This window comes from Furipterus horrens, unplaced genomic scaffold (assembly GCF_987537825.1).
Source record: "Furipterus horrens unplaced genomic scaffold, mFurHor1.1.pri manual_scaffold_10, whole genome shotgun sequence".
NCBI classification, from domain to species: Eukaryota; Metazoa; Chordata; class Mammalia; order Chiroptera; family Furipteridae; genus Furipterus; species Furipterus horrens.
This window is the reverse complement of record NW_028327180.1, coordinates 85,113,505-85,134,374: the sequence shown is the minus strand read 5'-3', so window position 1 is coordinate 85,134,374 and position 20,870 is coordinate 85,113,505. Positions and strand designations below refer to the sequence as shown.

Below are 20,870 nucleotides of genomic sequence, written 5' to 3'. Positions count from 1 at the left end.
TAAGGTCAGTTGATTAGCAAACTTAATTTCATGTGTGATCTTAATCCCTTTTGCCACTTAATAAAACATATTGACAGGTTCCAGGAGTTAGGACATGGCATCTTTGGGAGGGAGGTGGAGGTCATTTTTCTGCCAGTGTCGAACAGTGATTTCTCTTGCATTATTAATCAATCTTTTGCATATATATTATTTCTGTCTCCTGGTGATACTGCTAATTCCTTCCATAGTGACCAATATGGTATCTGGTCTTAAGCATTATTTTTAGATTGTTTCTTTGTTTCTTTTTTTAGTCCACGTTTGTTTCAGTATGGCAGTAAAAATTCAGTATGTGTCTGGCACTGTTTTGCTAGCTTTCCTGCTTCCAATTCACTTAATCCTATGAGGTAGTTACCATTATTATCCCTGTTTCACAAATTTGGAAATTGAGGCTCAGAGAGATTTAGTCATTTGACCAAGGTCACACAGCTTGGTAATTGAAGTTGCATTTTCCTGGCTTTGCCACTTTCAGGATTCAAGTTTCATTATGTCGCAAAGCCCTTGAGCTGGTGATATTCACAATGGCTGCTGTCTGAGAAGGAAAATCATCAAACTAAGGAGAGGAAAGAAAAATAGAATAAAGTGCTTCTGGTCTCTCCCGTTGGCTCCTTCTCATCTGAATAATGCTTGTCTAACTCTTCTTAAAAAACCATTTCACAAGCCACATTCCCATTCAAATGTCTTCTAAGCCTCCCTCCCCACAGGCAACCTACAAAACCTCCCTTTGCTTGGGAACAAAATGCGCTGCTCAATTTCCAGATTTTGCCTGACCCATTTATTTATACCAATAACTAAGTTGAGTATACAAGGGGAAGGTAGGACAGTACAATACACATCACCACAAGAGTTAGAAAAGAAGAGCAGAATTCCTATTTAAGGATCCGGAACTAGAGAAAGTGGTGTTTGAGCAGGCTCTAAAAGAGAGAAGGGGTTTGCGTATGTAGATTTGAGTAGGGAAGCACATTCCAGAAAACAGGAACAGCATGAGTAAAGAAGCAGAGAAGAAAATTGGTTAGGAATTTCTAGGAGAATGTGATGTAGAATTCAAAATTTAGGTGGAGGCAGAATTATAAAGGCTTGGGAGAGTGGATTATGATGATGGTGATGGTGATCATAATGGCTAATTTATCTAGAGGACTTGGAGTATTTATTTTGTTCTAGACACTGACAAGCACTTTGCAGTCATTATTCAGTCCCCACAACAACTTTATGAAGTAGAGATTAGCTTTATCTTCATTGTAGAGATGAGAAAATGAGGGCACAGAGAATTTTATCCTTATTACATGAATGTTAAACTGAGGCAAAGAGTGCTTGCCTGAAGTCAAACAGCTGGAGAGAAGAGAACATAGAATTCAGTCCAGGTCTGCTAGACTCCAGTGTTTACGCCCCTAACAGCCTTGCTGTGGTCCATAAGCCACTCAGCTGAGGTCCTTGAACTCTTAGGTCTGGACTCAGGAACCATGGAAAGTTGGTGAGCTGTAGACACATGGTGCTTTAAGAGGATTACTCTCTCAAAGGATGTGTTCCCATGAGTTAGAGATTAGCCACTGAAAAACCAGTCCATAGAAATAAAGCATTTCTGGTTTATTTCCTGATGCTTCTCAAGAAGGCAAGAAAGCATCGTTTTTTAATTCCTGCTGGTAGTTTTCTCTCCAGCTTTCAAGTCTCCCTCTCCTAGTCCTTGGCTTACCCCGGTCAGCATCATAAATGTAGACAAATTTCTGCCACTTGTAATGGTCGATAATACTGATGAGGGCGTCCTGCAGCTCAGGGCGCAGTTGAAGGACAAACTGGTTGGATGTGTCAACGGGAAAGCTCGGTGTAATGAAGCAGACATGGAGGGCCCCGCAGAAGGAGGTCAGCATGTTGACGGTCCTCCGTTCGTAAAAGCCAAAGATGGCATAGACTCCTTTGGAGAACTGGGAACAGACTGGAAGAGAAGAGGAGAATTAATGAAGAGAAGATGTTGCGGACAAGCTGTCAGGTGGCTCCAAAATGAATGCATCCACTAGTGCATTTACCCAACCCATCATCTACCCATCCATCATCTAGCCATCCACCCATCCAACCAACCAATCATTCCATTCATCCTTTCAACCTACCAGTCTATCCATTTGTGCATCCATTCTACCCATCTATGCATCCCGCTCACCCATTCTTCTGTCCAGCTCAAACACCTGCCTATCTAATTCAGTGTTTATTAGGTGTCAATTCCATGCCAGATATTGTCATGGTTATTAAGTATAAATGTATACAAATTGTTTTCAACCTTGTTGAGGTAGGAAAAGTATGACTGGGTCATCTTTTAAAGAGGAAAAGCAGGGACCAGAAACTTAATGAACATGTCCAAGGTAGTACAGCTAGGATATATGTGAGCTGTGGAGAGATATTGATGCTACAGGAAGAAGGAGGTCTGCTAGCTTGCTGCTGATTCATGCTTAAGAAAATAAGTGTTGATTTTCCCAGCCTACCCTTAGCTTTTGGTGTACATTTTTCTGCCGATGTTCATTTTGTGTTTGTACATCCTGCTAGCTGATTTTTTAGGCCCCCTAGTGTATCAGCCATAGTAATAGCTTGGCTGTGTGAACATCCCCACAGGAGACATTTTGTAAGATCCCAGTGTAGTTACCAGTTCTGGTTTGTGTTGGCTACACTGCTAGTTAGAATATAATGCAGAAAAAGAGGTCTAAAGCCACATTCCAGGTCAGTTGGATACTAAACTTTCTTTTTCTTTTTTTACAAATAGAAGTTGAATTTATTAAAATAAACAATTTGTTTATAATAATCTCATTAGAAAATAAGGAAAACTCCAAGTGTGAAGCAAATGATACACATTTAAAGAATGTGAGGCTGAAGTTGGAGTTGAGAGCTGTGAGGCATGAGAAAACAGGGAAGGCCAGGTTGACTGATAGACAAATGTCACTCAATCCTGAGACTGATTAACTCAGCCTTGGGTTGTTGTTAAAGTTGAAGAGCTGATTCTGCGATGTCTATATTCAGTTAGGCCTTTCCCAGGAAACTAATATTACAAACTCATTATTTAACCAGATATATGATTGTTCTGATTTTTTCTTTCTTTTTTTGAAATTAAATTTATTGGGATAACATTGATTAATAACATTATATACTCTTCACATGTATAGCATTATACCATATTTTTCGCTCCATAAGATACACCTTTTTTTCCCCCAGAAGTGGGAGCAAATGTCTGTGCATCTTATAGAGCGAATATTGCGTCACAGACCGTGATGTGTATTACCTGACCTGGCAGAGGTGGTGACAGCTGTTAGAAGAGGAAGCGGTGGGCCCCTGCAAACCCCCTGGGGACACTTAAATGTCCCACTTTACTGCTGAATCTCAGGGTGTCTGGTCAGTTGCTGTCCACCTCTGCCCATCACCCAGGACCTGGGAGAGTGCAGAGAGCCTCCTGACACTCCCAGCTACAACTGCTGACCTATCGAATCAGCTGAGGCTAATAACGGGTATGAGGCACAGTGCCAGTTGCCAATTGTCTTTGACACTGGGTGGGGTCTGTGTCAGTAGAACTGCCTCCAATCACCAGTCACTGTGTCTTAAGCTCTGCCAATCATGAGAGGCAGGTGGGTGGAGCTGAAGTAACATGTTCTCAGTTGGCTACTGGCTCTGTTAGATGCTACAGCTCCATACTGTTTCCAGTGCACACCAGATTACTGTGTGAGGAGGCCAGCAGTAACTGGGTGAGCAGCCATAAATGCTGAAGTTTGTAGTATATAAAGGGAGTTATGCTGGGGTCACTACGCCAGTAGTAACACAGGCACTGGGGGGACTAAGGGGTATCACTAGCCATAACAGGCACTGGGGTAGTCCACCAGAACCTTTAGCTAGGATAGTGACACTGTCAGTGACTGTTACAACTAGTGATACCTCTTAACTCCCTCAATGTCTGTTATTAAAGACACCCAAAAATTCTGACACTAGCGATGATGAGTTCTTGGGGTTCCCAGAAAACTAGAAGAGTACTTGAATGTTAAAGTCTCATTTGTTAACGACAGTGGTGATGGTTCTTAAAACCGCTATTGACTGCTGTTCACTTTACATGGTTGAAATATTATTCTATTATATTTTATTAAATATTTTAGTACACCATTTGGTTCAGAATTTTTTTTTCTTGTTTTCCTCCTCTAAACGTAGGTGTGTCTTATGGTCAGGTGCATCTTATAGTGCGAAAAATACAGTGATTTGACATCTGTGTACTATATTGCATGCTCGCCACCTGGTGTCTAGTTTCCTTCCAGTACCATATATTTGACCCCTTCACCCACTTTGCCCTCCCCCCATCCTCTTTCCCCTGGGATAACCATCATTCTGTTGTTAAACTTCTTTTTAATAGATGGTACAAGTTGAAGGTTCACAAATCTCACCTCCTGGAACAGGCTTTCCTTTACCATCTCTCCTAAATGGTGACTCTACACCCCTCCCCCCATAAGTATCACATCACCTTGTCTTATTGCTTGTATTTTAATTATTATTTGAAATCATTTTCTTTACTTGTATATACCTATGGCTGCTTGGGTCAGTGTTAATTTCCTGAAGCCAGTCTCATTTGTGCCCCAAAGTCAGGATAGTGCCTGGGGCATGGTAGGTGCTTAATAGTATTTGTGGAATGGATGGATGATAGATGCTTGAGGAGTGGGTCACAGTGCTCACAGGAGGGGATGAGGAGGAGCTGGCCCTGACAGAGGTGACTGCTGGGTCACTCTGGACTTCTTTCTCCTCTACAGGAGCTATTCATCCTTCACCACTCACACTATTTCTCTTTCACCCTAATGAGGACATGCTATCCGCTTGCGGCAGACAATAGGCACTGTCATTAAATGTCTATTATAATTGCCAGAATCAAGATTTCCATAAATATGGATTTCTCTACTGGGAAGCATACATTGTATATTATTCTGCCCATGTTAAATATAGATTTTTCAAAAAGCACAATCCATCTTACTGGGTGAATGAATATAGGAAGCACATAAACCCTCTAAAATATTATACTCTGTAAGGTATTTTTAGGATCTCTTCTCCCCTTGCAGCAGTGAAATATTATCCTGTGGGATATAAATCTTATGTTCCTGATCTAGTCCCTCAGGTCATCTACTTGGTTCCACACCTTTAGTTGGGTCTCTGGGGTCCTCATGTTTGGTGCTTCTTGCTAGAACTTTGGAGGTAGAGGAGGAAAGGAAGAGACAGGGTGGAAGACATGGGAGCAAGTGGATGTGATCAAGTCTTTGGAACATAAGAGGCCAGGATTTTCTCCCCTCCAATTATCTCCCTATTTTTCCTGTTTTAGAAATTTCTATTCCCTTAAATGGAGTTCTCTAACCTGCTTTAAGGCTAAATAGGTAACATTTATCCTTTGCTTTCTAAAAGAGCATGGCTGGGAGGTAGCCAGGCCTGGGTTTTCTTGAGTGGACTTTGGATCCCAGAGTTGCTGAGCATCTGACCTTCAATCTGGCTCCTCATTTCAGCTAAGCCTAAGCAGCAACAGAGAGAGAGAGAGAGAGACAGAAAGACAAAGAGACAGAGAGACAGAGACAGAGACAGAGACAGAGAGACAGACAGAGAGAGATACTGACTCTGTAGGTCTAAGGCCTATGGGAGAACACAGTCATTGATTACATGTTGAAAAACATAATTACTTGATAGTTGTAAGGCATTTCTTTGAATCTGTCACAATAAACAGTCAATCTGAAAAGATGGCATGATCTTATAGGAAAAGTACTAAACAAGATGCCACAGGCCTGGAGGACCACACAATACTTCTGTGACCTTGATCAAATTCCACACTCCCTGGGCCTCCGTTTCCCATCTGTAAAAAGATGGTTTGGACTGCATAACGTCTCTTCCGGCTCCAACCTTCTAGATTCTAGTCTTAAAAATTGAAAAATGTTTACTGACTGACAGCACTTTAGTTGTTTGCTGGTTAAACTTTGAGCAACCTCCAGTGTGCATTTTCAAACCCAGAAACCAGATAAAGACTGTGAGTTCTTGGATCTGACTGTAACAAAGTCCTAGCACTAAATGTAAGTGCCTTTAAGATACTATTTTTAACCTGTTGTGTGATTTTGTTACCTAGTAAAGAGTAGATGAGAAGTGGCAAATCAGAAAGGGGGCTAGAGGTAGAGGCTGTATTGTTAGATAAAACCAGCAGGAGAGAAGACGTGGGGCCGTGCAAAGGCATCGGAACTCACTGTGCTCTGGACACATCCCACTGATGTTGAGTCAGAGCAGAGCTGGCCTGTGTGTGGTTCCTTCCATTTGAGACCACAGTGCTGCATGTAATGCCTCTCAGAGTAATAATTAGGAGCTGACATTTAAGCACTTACAAAGTGCCGGACAGTGTGCCAAGAACATTTCCTTGCATTAACTCCCTTCATCCTATGAGGTAGGTTACAAATTGGGAAAGGGAGGCCCAGGACCAGAGCAAGGCAAAGCCAAGATCTGAACTCCAGCAGTCTGACCACAGGGCCTGAGCTCTTCACCTCCATGAAATGCTGCTCCTCCTTCCCTCCACAGGGCTGGAAGGAAATAGTCTTAGCCCATGGGTCAGCTTTGGTTTCTAGAAAGTCCCCTTATGTATTGATAGCACACTGCCTTCCCCTAATGCCAAAGAAGCATTATTGCACTGGGGCCTATGGGCATTAGAACAGAACAAAACTGAGTGGTGTGCTCGATGCATCCCCTGGGAATCATGAAGAGCATATATACCACCTCTGTTATTCTGTTGGTCCATTCATCTGTCTGCCTACCCATCCATCTGCCCCGTGACAATCAATATCTACCCCTCTATAGGCATTAAAGTTGCAATGGCAAACTAGGCAAGCCATGATCTCCAGGACTGTCACCTTGACAGTGGGATAGACAACTTCAGTGTAAATGCTGTGGTAGGCATGAGCTCAGGACTCAGGCAGGGGCCCCTAACCTCAACCTTTGGGAATCTCAAAGAAGGCTTCCAAGAGGGTATCCCAGCTTTGACACTGAAAGATAAGCAGCAATCAGCCAGGAGAAGGGGTATGGGGCAGTCCTCCCACGTAAAGGATATTTCAGGTGGAAGAAACAGCGGCAGCAAAGCCTGGCAGAGAGAGAAAAGACACAGCACATTCAGGGAAACCTGCCAGAGTGTCAGATGCCGAAGTCCCTGCCTCCAAGAGGTTCTGTAGCATAATGTGTCCAGAAATCAGAGCAAGTCAAAAACGAGGTCAGGAATTCCCTGTCGGGGAGGCAGGAGGGCAGGGACTGGTGAGGGCAGGAAACCCACACACTGCGCAGTGTGGGCTGCCCAAGCTCATCCCGGGTTCGCGCGGCCTCTTTGATAATCGCTCCTCGTTAAGGCAGCATCCACTTAGTATCAATAAATTTCCCAGCCCTGGGCACTTGCCCTGACAGCTCTCTCCCGGGGAGGGAGCTCCTGGTGTTAGCAACTCCCTTTTTATTATCACTTCATTTAAGGCCTCTCACACAGACATTTCTCCTTGGCTCCCAGCTCAGTCCCTGGAAATGTGGCAGCCTCCTTGTAAGCAGCGGGTAATGAGGTGGTAGGACAGCTTCCTTTTGGGGAGGGAGAGGAAAAGTGTGGGGGTGATCAGGCGGACTTTCAGACCCTTATACCCTTCCTTTAATACTTTTATCCTTACTGGTGAGAATGACCTCCTTGATTTAACTCTAAACTTGTAACCTCAAATGGCTTTATTGCTGTCACTCAAAGGACAATAAACGTGCCCCTCCATCCCGTGATACTCTCTTGCATCCAAGATTAATACTGACATGCAATGAATTATCATAATAGATGTAAATTGTCCCCTTCCCCTCTAAACAACATCACGATTATTTAGAATTCTGAGACATGCCCAGGGCTTTTCTGCCATTTACGAGATAAAATCTTATCAGTAATTTGTGAAATTCAAAAAATATTACTTGAGCAGCAGAAACTAACATTACCACAAAATTGGGATAGGGTGCTGACATGTGATAGACATATTTCCTACCTTCACAGAGCTGACACAAGTCCAGTCAAGTTTACATCGAGGGAAAGAAAGGGCGTGTTGAGGGAGCTATAAGGGGGTTAACCACAGACTAAGTGATCATTACTGTGATTACAGCTAGTCTTTACTGAGCTCTTACCACAGGCCAGATGCGATGCTAAGCACCTTGTGTCCATATCCAGGTAGAAGGACAAAGGCAGTGAGGTGAGAGAGGGGAAGGAGCCTCAGGGAAACCCCTGAAAGGCCACTGTGGCTGGAGGAGGGGATGTGGGTGGGGACCTTGCCAGCACAGGGGAAGTTAAACCGGTGGGTCATGTGTCAGTGTTGCATTTCACGTTGTCTCTGGACCCATCTTGGCTTTCCTGGGCCTTTCTTCACCCGGGCCTGGAGCCCAGTTGGGACGTGGCAGCAAAGGGAGGTGCAGAAGAGGAGCCATCCTCTCCTGCCTAGATTTGTGTGCTGATCATGAAACGTGATTATCAGGCACTGAAAGCCGACAAGGTGCGGAACTGTATATGAGGCTGCGAATTCGGAGGAGGCTGGCTCACGGGTCCTGGAATTAGACTCATCTTGTCGGCTAAAATGTGAAACCAGGGGCAGGAAAAGGGCCAACAGACCTGTAGATTGTAAGTTCTACTGCAGAATTCTTCCAGTGCCTGGCATGGTTGAGTTCAAAGAAGCTAATCTGGAGCCTTCTGGGCTGCATTTTCCCCATTGGACATTGTAGTTTATACTAAATTAATTTTTTCAAACTTTACTTTTTTGTGTATGTGAACTACCTTTAATAAAATGTTTATACTCCCGGGGATGTGTAGTCCTACAGATGGGAATTTTCATTTTCTTCTCTCCATCTTCTATCTATCTACTCATCCGTCCATCTAACACGTGTTAACTGAGCACGTAGTACGTGTGGGGCAGCAGGTGGTACCAGGTGCTATAACACTGGATAACAATACAAGTCCCTGCTATCTTGGAGCTTAGGTTCTAGAGAAAGGAGAGGGATAATAGACAAACTAAAAACCATTTTGGATACTGTGTTACAGAGAAAATAACGGAACGATGTGAGAGAGATGGGCAGGGCTGCTTTAGACAAGATGGTCAGGGAGACCCTCTCTGTGGCACTAACACTTGAGCTGAGAAATGAACCATAAGAAGCAGCTGGTCAGGCAAAGGGCCAGGGAGAGTTTCAGGCAGAAGAAACAAAGTACAAAGACTCTTAACCAGGTGCAGAACAAAGATTGATGAGCTTGAAAAACGGAAGGGAGGCGAGTGTGGACATAGTATAGAAAAAAAGAAGAAAAGCAATAAAGAGCGTATAACGCTCTGAGTGTATACCAGCCTGTGTGTACCTTGGGGATCCTTGGGGCTCTACACCACCATCTTGGTCTAAGAAGGTCAGTACAAACTGACCTCACTGGACCTTCTGGCTCTAATAACTGGTGATCCAAGTCCATGGAGAGCAGACAAGAGTGAAGGGAAGGGCGTGCTGACTCACTAAGTTGGTAAACGGGGAAGGAAACATTTTCTGACGTGTGTGCAATGGGACTGCCAGTGTGAGACAGTGAGTGAATTCACTGGGCTCTGGGTAGATGCTGTTGTTCATCAGACATTCCCAGCTTGCTCCAGGCTCTGGGCTTTCACTCAGCTCTTGCTTCAGCCTGCACACATCTCCTGCCTTTTCTTCTTCAAATCCTTTTCACCCTTTAATGGTTCAGTTCAAACGTCACCTCCCCCATGAAGCTCTTACCCCTCCCCTCACCAGCTGTAGTCTAACAGTCTCTGTTCTTCTCTTAGATGCCCATGGAAATTTGTGCCAGTCAATTTTTAGCTAGCATTCTTTGGCTTCAAGAACAGAAATCAAAGAGGCTAGCTTAAGACAAAAAGAAGTTTTTTAGAAAGATATGAGGGATGCCCAGCTTTAAAAAAATGGACCGTAGATAAGATAGGGATTACAGTAGTTCTGGATGTCAGGATGTCATGGCCAGTCTCTTCAGAGTGTCACTGTTGCGCCAGCCAATTTGTAATAACTGCTCCATGTAGCTCAAGACTGGCCTTGCTCAGGACATGGCTCACCCCTTAGTCAAATGAAGGTAGAGCAAGTAGCTAACTATCTTCCTAAGATTAGATAACTGTCTTACTAAGATGGAAGCCAAATGAAATAAATAAATAAAAATAAAATAAAATAATAAATAAATAAAATAAATAAATAAATAAAGGTGCTGTGAATAGGGAGGGAGGATACTGAGCATATCAAACTAACAGATGTCTACCACATTTCTTTTTGCTAGTATTTTATAATATAGATCAAAGTCCAAAACTGTGTTGGAAGCTTCAGAAATGTCACTTACATCTAAACACTTTAAGTTGGGAGCTATGTATAATTCAGTCATTGTTGCATGTCTGCTATGGGTTAGACACTGTGGCACAGAGTGGTGGATAAGACAGATGATACCTCTGCCCTCAAAAAGCTTCTGTTATTTTTTGCAATCCATAGAGGGCATCTTATAATGACTACACAATATCTTTGGTACAGGTAAATCATTTAGCTAATATTAATCAATTGATACTATTCTTGATGTCATCTTGCTTCCAATGCTTTTTTAAAAAAAATATGCTTTATTGATTATGTTGTTACAGTTGTCCCCATTTCTTTTCCCTTTGTTTCCCTCTACCTAGTGACACCCCCTCCCTCCAGTTGTCCCCCACCCTTAGTCAATGCCCATTGGTTGTGTATATAGTTTTTCTCAACATCTTCCTGTCTATTCCATTCCCTCCTACTATGATTAATTCCTGTACCATTTCCTTCCCTTTCCCCACTTCTCCCTCCCAGCTGACTTCCCCCCAAAATGTTCCCCTTACCTATAATTTTTTTCCCACTCTCGTTGCCTAGTTTGCCTTTGTTTCAATTCCCTAGCTTCTGTTATTGGTTGTTGTGATACAGTTTTCATTTTAATGTTCATAGTTTTGATCCTCTTTCTCCTAAACAAGTCCCTTTAACATTTCATATAACAGTGGTTTGGATCTGATGAACTCCTTCAGTTTTACTTTGTCCTGGAAGCACTTTCTCTGCCCTTCTATTCTGAATGACAGCTTCTTCACTGGATAGAGTAATCATGGTTGAAGGTTTTTGCTTTTCATTCCTTTGAATATTTCTTGCCAGTCCCTTCTTGTCTGCAGAGTTTCTTTTGAGAAATCAGCTGACAGTCTTATTGGGACCCCTTTGTACGTAATTTTCTTCTTCTCTCTTGTTGCTTTTAAGATTCTCTCTTTATCCTTAATTTTTGACATTTTGATTATAATGTGTCTTGGTGTGGTTCTCCCTGGGTCCAGTTTTGTTGGAACTCTCTGTGCTTCCTGGACCTATAAATCTATTTCCTTCTTCAAGTTAGGGAACTTCTGCTTCATTATTTTTTCACATAATTTTTCAATTTCTAGTTCTTCTTCTTCACCTTCTGGCAGCCCTATGATTCAGATGTTGGCCCGCTTATAGCTGTCCCATAGGTTTCTGAGCCTCTCCTCATTTTCCTCACTTTTCATTTCCTCTTTCTACACTGGTTGGCTGTTCCTTCCCTGTGTTCCGATTTGTTGATTTGATCCCTGGTTTTCTTTCCCTCACCACTTGTTTTGTGTGTGTTTTCATTCATTTTTGCAGGACTAGCCTTCATTCCTTCCCTGTCTTATTTAAGATCTGCTGTTAGGTCTGTAAGCATTCTTATAACCAAAGCTCTGAATTGTGCTTCAGAAAGATTTCCTGTCTGCTGAGCCGTTAGATCAGGTATTTTCTGTCTGGTCAGCTGTGAGACTGGGATCTCTATCATGATCCCTGCCATCCTGAGAGTTTTGTGTTTACCTTTGCTTCCTGGGTGGGGCTGTCACACCTCCTATGCTATAGGGGGTGGAGCCCCATGCACTTGTCACTACCGGGCAACCCTTCTCACCACGCTGTGGCATTTGGTGGGAGGGGCAGGGATCCAAGATGGATTCTTGCCGTTCACTCTCCACTAAGAGACCGGGAGCTTCTTCCTCCATCCCCACCCCCTCTGGCCTTCACAGTCTGAGGCAATGGGGGTCTGCCTTCCCCGGTGTTGGAATTGCGAGCTGACAGGTCTCATCTGCAGCCAGGGGGTGCTCCCCAGGTATTTCTTGCCTCTTTTTAAACACAGATGTCCATCCTGCCATGTCACCACAGCTGCTGCCGCCAGCACAGCTTGACCTCTCTGTCCCAGCTTTGCCCCTCCTACCCTTTTGAATGAGCACCACTTCTTTATAACTTCATACATTGGACTTCCATGTAGCTTTATTTTCTGGAACTTCTGGTTATTTCTGGTTTTGCGGTAGATGTAGTCCTTCTTAGTTGTGGAGGGAGATGGAGTGTGTCAGTCTAGGCCTCCATCTTGGCCGGAAGTCCCCAGTGCTTTTCTTGAATTGAATGGACTCATTATTTTTTAATTTATATCCAGTGACTTTTTGTGTATTTATATCTTTTCACCTGTAATTGTGGTGTGTATACTTCCTTGAAGTTAGAGGCCCTCTCATTCTATCATCTCTTCTTGGGAGGTACAAGGTGCAGAATCCTACACAGAGCTGGGTAGGGAATGAACATAAAAGCTTGGTGATGTTACTTGTTTTACAGTCTTTTAAATTAGGCTGATCATGTAGTATCCATGAGTTCGGGGGATATACAATACCTCCACCCTGTTACTGTGCTTCAGCTCATGGAACTTTGTCATTCCCTGTTATCTTAGACCAATAGAGCATGAGAGCCGTGCTCTTAGGCTGACGTTTGAAACCCAGCCAGATTTACAGCATCCCACCCACAACGCCCAGTCTCCTTAGCCAGTGCTCCCTAGGCCAAAAGGTGTAAATCCCATTATATAGCTCAACCTTTAGGATGGTGAATGGATTAAAAGAAGGGCATTTTCACCCTGCGTAGCAAACTGCTTATCACTATGTAACCATGTGGTGTTATGGGAAGAGAATTTTTTGGAAATATCTCCTTTAATGACACACATGTATGTATGTGTGTGCTCTCCTCCTTGACCTGTCACTTAACCCAAGAACAATCATAGGATCATAGATTGTTAGTGCTAAAACAGTACCTGGTCTTGAGGGTCTATTGGCCTAGAAAAAAGAATTCTAATAGCTGTCTGACTAACTCCACTTTAAAGTCTATTAAATTTATAGGTACTTGGAATATAGCAAAACCTGGTGTCCAGGCTATCACGAGCCTCCAACCTCACATGATGTCAACATGTTGGAGACTTCCTACTACCTATCCTTTTGGGGTGGTTGACACTATTTGGGAAAATATTATTCTTATAATTTATTATTATAGTTATGTCACCATTTGAATGTTTACTATGTGCCAGCTCTGTGTCTAGGCACTTCACATGTATTTTGTCATTTACTTCTTACAACCACCAAAATTTCTTTCTATTTCATGCAAGAGGAAGCTGTAGTTCAGGAAGATTAATTAAACCTCCACAAATCATTCATGTGTAAGTGGCAGAGCTGGGAGAAGAATCCAGACCTATCTTACTCCATGGCCTGTGCCTTGGACTGTTAGACCCTGTCCCCTGAAAACCTATCAGCCCAAACCAGAACGTTCATTCCATGGATAATAATGCCAGTCAACACTGAGTGCTTAAGGTGCCAGGTCCTATGCTAAGTACTACTAATTTAATAGTATGGAGTATGGATACAGTTGTTATCCCCATTTTATATAGAGAGAACTGGGGCTAATTAACATGACCAAGGTCACATAGCCATTAAGTAAAAGATTCAGAGCCAAAACACAGGCATTCTAACTTCAGAGCCATTGCCAGGTGTCTGAGAAGGTGTCTCTATGCCAGGTGTCTGCTAACTTTTCCTGCAAAAGGCCAAATAGTAAATATCTTGGGCTTTGTGGGCCATATGGTCTCTGTCACAACTAGTCAGTGTTGCTTTTGTAGCACAACAGCAGCCAAAGATAATATGTAAACAAATGAGTGTGAAACTTGAATTATAGTATAAAACCTTATTTATGGAAACAGGCATTGGGGTGGGATTGGCCTGTGGGCTGTAGTTTGCAACTCCTACTCTGCGCTCTTCTGCTGTTGGATAGCAAGTAGGATCAAATGCTGATGCTTTGAGAAAGGTAATAGTAACTCACAGTGTATTATATGCTTTTCAAATCCCTCACATCCATTTTCTCTTGTGAATACCCAGTAAAGTAAATAGGGCAGGAATGATGACCCTTGAGACCATGTGTCAATGAGGAACCAAGGATCATGCAGCTGGGGAATGCTGGACACAAGCGTGAGCCCCTGTCTTCCTTTTGCACATCCTGTGGTTTTCTGCGGTGACTCTGGTTATTGGTTATTCACACTGTGGGGTGGGCAAAGGGAAGGAACCCTGAGAGTCAAAGCCAATTGATGATGTCTCAATTAAACTGAAGGCTGCTGCTTGCTGGCTTCTGTACAAGCGCCAGTGGGACCTTGGAGTTCACAGACAGACTCCAACTAAAGTCAATATGGCAAGGAGGTGAGGTGCTTCCTCTCCTATGCACTGGCCAGCTTCATCCTAGAGGAGACTGTAACACTGCTTTAGAGCTAAAGGCGTCTCTGCTATGATAGCAAAGGAGACTTCCACTCTGAGAGGGCAGGTACTTTCAGAGGTTATTTAAAAAGTAGATGCGTATCAGAGGACTCAACATTGTAGTTGTACCCTTTAAGGCCAGGGCTGAGCCACACGTGGGGCCTTAGTCAGGAGTGCTGGGTCAGGCGATCAGTCTGGGGCAGGGGTGAGGAACTCTGGACAAGATTAGGACTTGGATTTGAGCCTGAGGTCAGGCCATCTTTAGGTTGGGATCCAGGGTCCAGGGTAAGGCTGGGCTCCAGGGGCGAGGGTAAGGCTACAGTCCAGGGTTGGGTGAGTGCTCACTCAGTCTCATTTGGGTGTAGGAGGTGTGGTTCACTAGAAAGCTCAGGCACGGACTACAGTACATTTACTTAGCTCTGTCTTCTGTGCAGCCTTTGGGAACTAGCACACTACCCAGCCACAGCAGAATGCAGAAACACAAAGACACTAGCCAAAAGCAAGAGGGCGGTGGGAGAGATCAGACCATAGCTTCCTCTGTTTCTGGCCCACCCACCAGCCCATGGCCCCTCTCCACCCATCATAAAGCTACTTCTGCTGTTCATGAATGAACCACCACTGCAATAAGTACCAGGTAAATCATTCATGAAATGAAGCCCGTCTTAATTGGCTATCTTAATTCTGTTCCCTATGTGGGTGGGAGAAAAAAAAACACTTTTGTTTCTTATTTTCTGTTCTTTTCTATGAAAATCAGACATAAATGAATATTTCCAAAGCCAAGCAGCAAGTCTACAGTGCCTCATAGACCCGTCCCCTTGATTGGCACTTGTCAATCAATGCAAAGTTTTACGAAGATCCACAGATGACAGCCTGAGGGTGCCATAAATAAGTAGAATTAATTTTCCAGCTAGGGTGTGTCCACTGAAAAGGCGAGAGGACAAAAATGAAGGATAAAATAAGGGTATGGAAATCAAGAAGTTGCAGATCTCAAAACCAAATTACACAGCCAGAAACCAAATTCTACCTCCTCTGCTGTCTGAATTCACTCCTAAACTTTGCCCTTGGTGATTTTTCTAGACTGAATACCAACCAAATGCAGAGGTGGATACAGAAGAAAAGCTGGGTCATTGTTTTTTTTTTATTATTTTTTATTTTTATTTTTAGATTTTCTACTCTATGGTCTCAGTGAAGCATGCTGAGAATATGGCTTTTAAAACAAATGCACAACCAACAGTCTTGCTTTGAACATGTACTTGCCTTGCTTTTCCAACAGAGATGTGAAGAGCATGCACCAGACTACCAGTGAGGGCACTTTGCAGTGTAAGGCTGAGGTCCGCCCTTGCCTATCTCTCTTGCATCTGCTCCCAAGCCACGCCCCCTCCCGCTTTGGCTTCACACTGGTCCTTATTTTCACCTGTCAGGACAGTCCAAACTTTCTTGCCTTGGGGTGTTTGCACAGGCTAATCTACCCTAGAAGGCTCTTCCAACCCTCTTTAAATGGTTGAACCTCATTCTTCAGGTCTCAGCTTTAGTATTTTCTCTCTTCAGAAAGGCTTTCTGTCAAATATACATCCTGCCTCTTTAATATCTTTTTTAGTACCTAGCTTACTTTCATCATATCTTATCTCTGTCTTTAATTATCCTGTTTTTTAAAAAAATTATTTGTTTAAATTAATTTTCCCCAATAAGGCAGGGCTCATGACTATTTTATATTCCAACATAGTCCTAGCATCTAGCACAGTGCCTGACACACCAGAGGCACCAAAACACACTTGCTGAAGGGAATGAATGAATGAATAAGTGAATGAATAACCAAATAAGCTGCTGGTTCTCTATAGGACCTTAGACAAGTTATTTCCCTCCTTTGAAGTTCATTTCCTCACTTGCAAAAGAAGTGGGATTCAATTCGCTCTAACTCTCTTCCGCCTCTGAAAGCACACATTTTCTTACTTATCATTTTACAGACGGGAGAGTGAAGGCATGAGAGCGTGCTGTTCAGCCCAGAAACTGCCACTCTGGTCTCCTAGGCTGTTCCCACCAACAGAGAGTCTTTAGCGAAAGCCCAACTGCCTTCTCCGCAGAGATGCTCCCTGCCACCCCTGGTTTTTTGTTTCCTTGTGCCAAAATGTATTTAGTTCTCTTTGTACCAAAATTTTATTTCCTTTTCAAGATTTCTCAAAACATTGAATGAAATAGCTCCTGCTAAGAAACGGTACAGGCTCTGTGAGATCCAGATGAAATTCTGAGAACAAAAGCATTTCTCACTATCCTGGGGTGTTCCCTCTGTATGCCCTGGCTGCAATTAAGAGTTCTAGGAGTGGAAGGGGGTGGAGGTTGGGCAGGGGCAGGCTGAGATTTAAACTATTTCTGGGGAATTCAATGAGGAAGGAGGGAGTAGAAGGCACAGGCACAAATATAATGTGGAACTGGTGAGAGCATTTGAGGAAAGATGAGCATGAAGACAATGTACCAGTTTTCCTGCTTTGGCATAATGCACCCACGGAGCTCTAAGTGGAGGAGACTCTCCCTGATCCCGAGTCCCCTCTCCAACCCCATTTCCTGACAGAGGTCCCAACCACACTGCCGTGTGCAGCAAACTCTTTCTTTCCAGAGTTCCATGCTCATGTACATATTCCTCAGAAATGTCCCTCTACCTCTGGAAAACTTTTACACATCCTTCAAGACCCCAATCAGATGTTAACTTGAGTGGCAGCCTTCTAACCCTTCCAGGAAAAAATTACTTCTTCTGAGTTTCTAACATACTTTCTCTCTTACATTTTTCTCGATATTCTATAACTTAACATTTTCATGTCTTCTTCATCAGACTATGCGTTTCTTTAGAGCAGGGCTGAGTTTACTTTGTTTTTAAAGTCTCACAGCTTAATCCTGATCTTGATATAGTAGATGCTCAATAATGGTTGAGTAGATTTTGGTTTGCTCACCTGTGAAGTAAGGGCAATAATACCTGCCTTTCCTGCTATGAGATGTCCCTGGCTGGTATGGCTCGATCTTCCAGTCAGGGCACATCAGAGAAGGAAAACTCTGACTCCAAAAAACCTCCGCTGCCTTGCGGCATACCTCTTCAGGGGAAAGGCTAAGGGAGTAAACCCCGACAGAAAATCCGGAGCCGGAGTCCCTAAGGCAGTTTGACGTTGTAGTCAACACCGGCAACTCCTGCGGCGCACCTGAAGCCAAGCTGTATTGACTCCGTCTTTCCCTTGGACCCTTCAGCTGCGAAGAGAGGGGGGGTCTGCTGCATGGGCAACAGCAGACCCTCCATATCACCCTGCCCAGGCTCTGTAGCTTCAGCTTCACTGGAGAGGACACTCCAGCGTCAATGCAAGATGTCGATTCAACACGGGAGGAGACAGATACCGTGTCACTCCCGAGTCGGACTGCACAGCCATTCTCAGCGGTGCAGATAGACTCTTCAGAAGCTACACCATCGTCTCTCGAGACGGACGGCTGCCGACGACGACCTGCTATGAGATTACCTAAGTCCTAACTTCTCTATAATGTGTAATATACATGTAAGCCATCATTTTATTCAAATTGCATAACCCAAATATGAGGTGGACTGGATAGGATATTATTACTCCCTTCATCCAGATGAGCTTCCAAGGGTTAAGAGTAGCACAGCTAATAAATACCAAACTAGAAGAAGGAAACCAAGTTGCTTGACTTCTGGTAGGGTTTTCCCCCATCAGATCACACATGCTTTCCAAAATTAGAAGGTTTGGTCATGCTGACTGACTAAAGAAAACATGAATCTGAGTCCTAAAGATGTCACGAATGTATCTACTACTCCCACTTTGCATCCCCACTACCACCCTGGCCTAGGGTTCGCCATACTCATAATGCATGCTTATTGCCCTTTGTCACTTTCCTTTATCCCTGGCTCCACCTTTGCCCTTTTCCCACACTCATAAATCCTCCACATGTTCTGTTGCAAATGGAAATTGGATCCTGTCATAGCACTGTTCCCCCAAGCCCCTCAGAGCTTTCTCATCACGCTTTGAACAAAGTCTAGTCTGCTTTGTATGACCTCTAAGGGTCTGCATAGTCTGAGCCCTGCTGACCCGAGCAACTTCATCCATCATTTCCCTTTTCCTCCTCCACTGCTTCCGCTCCTCTAACATCCCAAGGCCTCTCCCCCTGCAGTCCCTCCACCTAGAATGCCTCTCCCGCTTTTGCTTGGTTGGCTTCCTCCCAACATTTGAGGACCACCCGAATTAGGTCATCCACTCTTTTCTGTCTCAGTATTCAGTTTGCTTCCTTCACGGCCCTTTATTCAAGTTGCAATTACAGTAGAAGCCCTCTTATCTGATACAGCAGGGACTGCAATTAGATTATTTGAAAAAGATGGTTAAACGGAGAGTCACACACACACACACACACACACACAAATGACTCATAGCAAGTATTTTCTTGTAGTTTAAAGCACCTTAAGTGCACATGCACTTTTCCTTCTTTTAATGTAGTGAGAACTTGAAGTCATTTCTAAAATAAGTACAGATTTCCCCCCAGTCTTTTAGTGTTGTCTTGCCTAAACCTAACATTATAATATTTTAAGTAATGCATCTTTAAAACATTCAAAGGTAATTAACTTAGTTTCTAAAGAAATAAAACAATTTTTTGAACTCATATTTCACCACTTTATATAATTTTTGGTTGCGTTTCTCAAATATAATAAAAACACAGATGTATAAATATGCTTGGAAACAAGCAATTGACTCCTAGTATCTATGCCTCCAACAAAGTTGATGTGAGCAGAAATACATGGGCTGATCAGAAAAGAGACTACTGACCAGAAACTTTGGGCTCGCCAGGGGCATTAATTGGGGTGTTTACAGAGAGAATAGAGAAAGACATGATTGGCTAGAAGTTGGTTAAGAGGGATTTCATTGCCTCTAAGTGATTGTTGGCTTGTCGATTATCTGTCTCTTTGTTAGGCTGTAAGTTTGTGAGGGCTGAGTCTCTTTCTCCTCCTCTTAGTGTGCTTACCCAGCACGTAGCACAGTTCTTGGCCCTGAGAGGTACAATGAGTGAACCATTTTCCTCCTTAAGTGAAGACTTTTGTTTCCTCACCTGTAAGAGGAGAGGCATGGACGACGTGGGCATGGTCATTTCCAGGTCCAAATTCTGTTGCTACTAACTGTGTTTCTATATTTCAAGTGCTAACTTCTTCCATAGGTTCTACACACACTAGGCTATTACTTTATTGTCCTCCCTCATCCCCACACACAGCCCAACCACTACCATGGCCATATCACTACCTAACGTCCCTCCTGGGGCCACTTGTTGGTTTAGGATGAGCCCACCCCAAGTGCCTCCTCCAAAACAGGTAAGGAGATGGCAGGGCCAGTTCTAGGCCATGGTGCTAGAGCTGTGGAATCTCCGCTAGATTGTTTTTGGGGTGCTGTGCAGGCCTATGGCTGCTTTGAGCATGAGTAGGAGGAGTCTCAACTCAGAAGATCTGAAGTAGAAACCTGCCTTATTGGAGAAATTGGGCAAAACTTTCCCTCGACCCCATTGGTCTTTCTGGGCCCCATAGTGCTGAGATCCAGAGAGCAAGGGGCAGGTGAAAACCTCAGGGCAAGAAACTTTCATGGGTCTTCCAGCTCGTGGGAGCCCGCAGTGTGGTTTGGTGCAACAGCCACATAGTAATAAACATTAGGCTGTTTTTCTTCAATGTATTCCTTTGTATATTTCCCTCTCATATATAAGGAAAAAGAGGTCCTGATTGAGGATTTGGGGATCCTGGTTACTAGCATAATAACAGTGGTAACAAATAATGAAGATGATGATGATAATGATGGTGATTTCTAATATTACTAATAGCTTCTTGTAGATATTCAGCCCTTTGTTGGTAGGAACTAGACTACACATTTTACATTCATTACTTTTTAAATCTCTGTAACAGCCCTAGAGGGCACACACTAGTAATGTTATTGTTATTGTTATAATTTTCTAAAAGAAGAATGGAGGCACAGATACACAGAAGTCACAGAACTGATCATGGCAGGCTAAAAATTACAATCTATGTCTATCTGGTCCACAATGTGAGTTCTTACCACTATGCTAAATTATCTTAAATGTATCTAACACCATGACATTCACTGAATAATTAACATATTGATGCAGCATATCGAACGTGTGTGATACAGTATGGGGCAATAAGAACCAACGCCCCTGGTTTTAAGAGGGACTTTCTAATGCGATGAGGGAGAGAGACTCACAAACCAC

The 20,870-nt window shown here is 43.4% G+C and overlaps 1 protein-coding gene and 1 pseudogene across 3 annotated transcripts in view; both read right to left on the bottom strand.

Annotated features, from left to right (window-relative positions):
- Positions 1-20,870, bottom strand: part of GRIA1 (glutamate ionotropic receptor AMPA type subunit 1) — a 281,186-nt gene that overhangs the window by 132,075 nt on the left and 128,241 nt on the right. For all 3 annotated transcript variants that reach the window (XM_090288461.1, XM_090288460.1, XM_090288462.1), the window contains exon 3: positions 1,727-1,966. In XM_090288461.1, coding sequence (XP_090144587.1) covers positions 1,727-1,966 — 240 coding nt within the window. The remainder of the gene's footprint in view (positions 1-1,726; positions 1,967-20,870) is intronic.
- Positions 8,528-20,870, bottom strand: part of LOC150000897 (N6-Methyl-AMP deaminase pseudogene) — a 29,741-nt pseudogene continuing 17,398 nt past the window's right edge.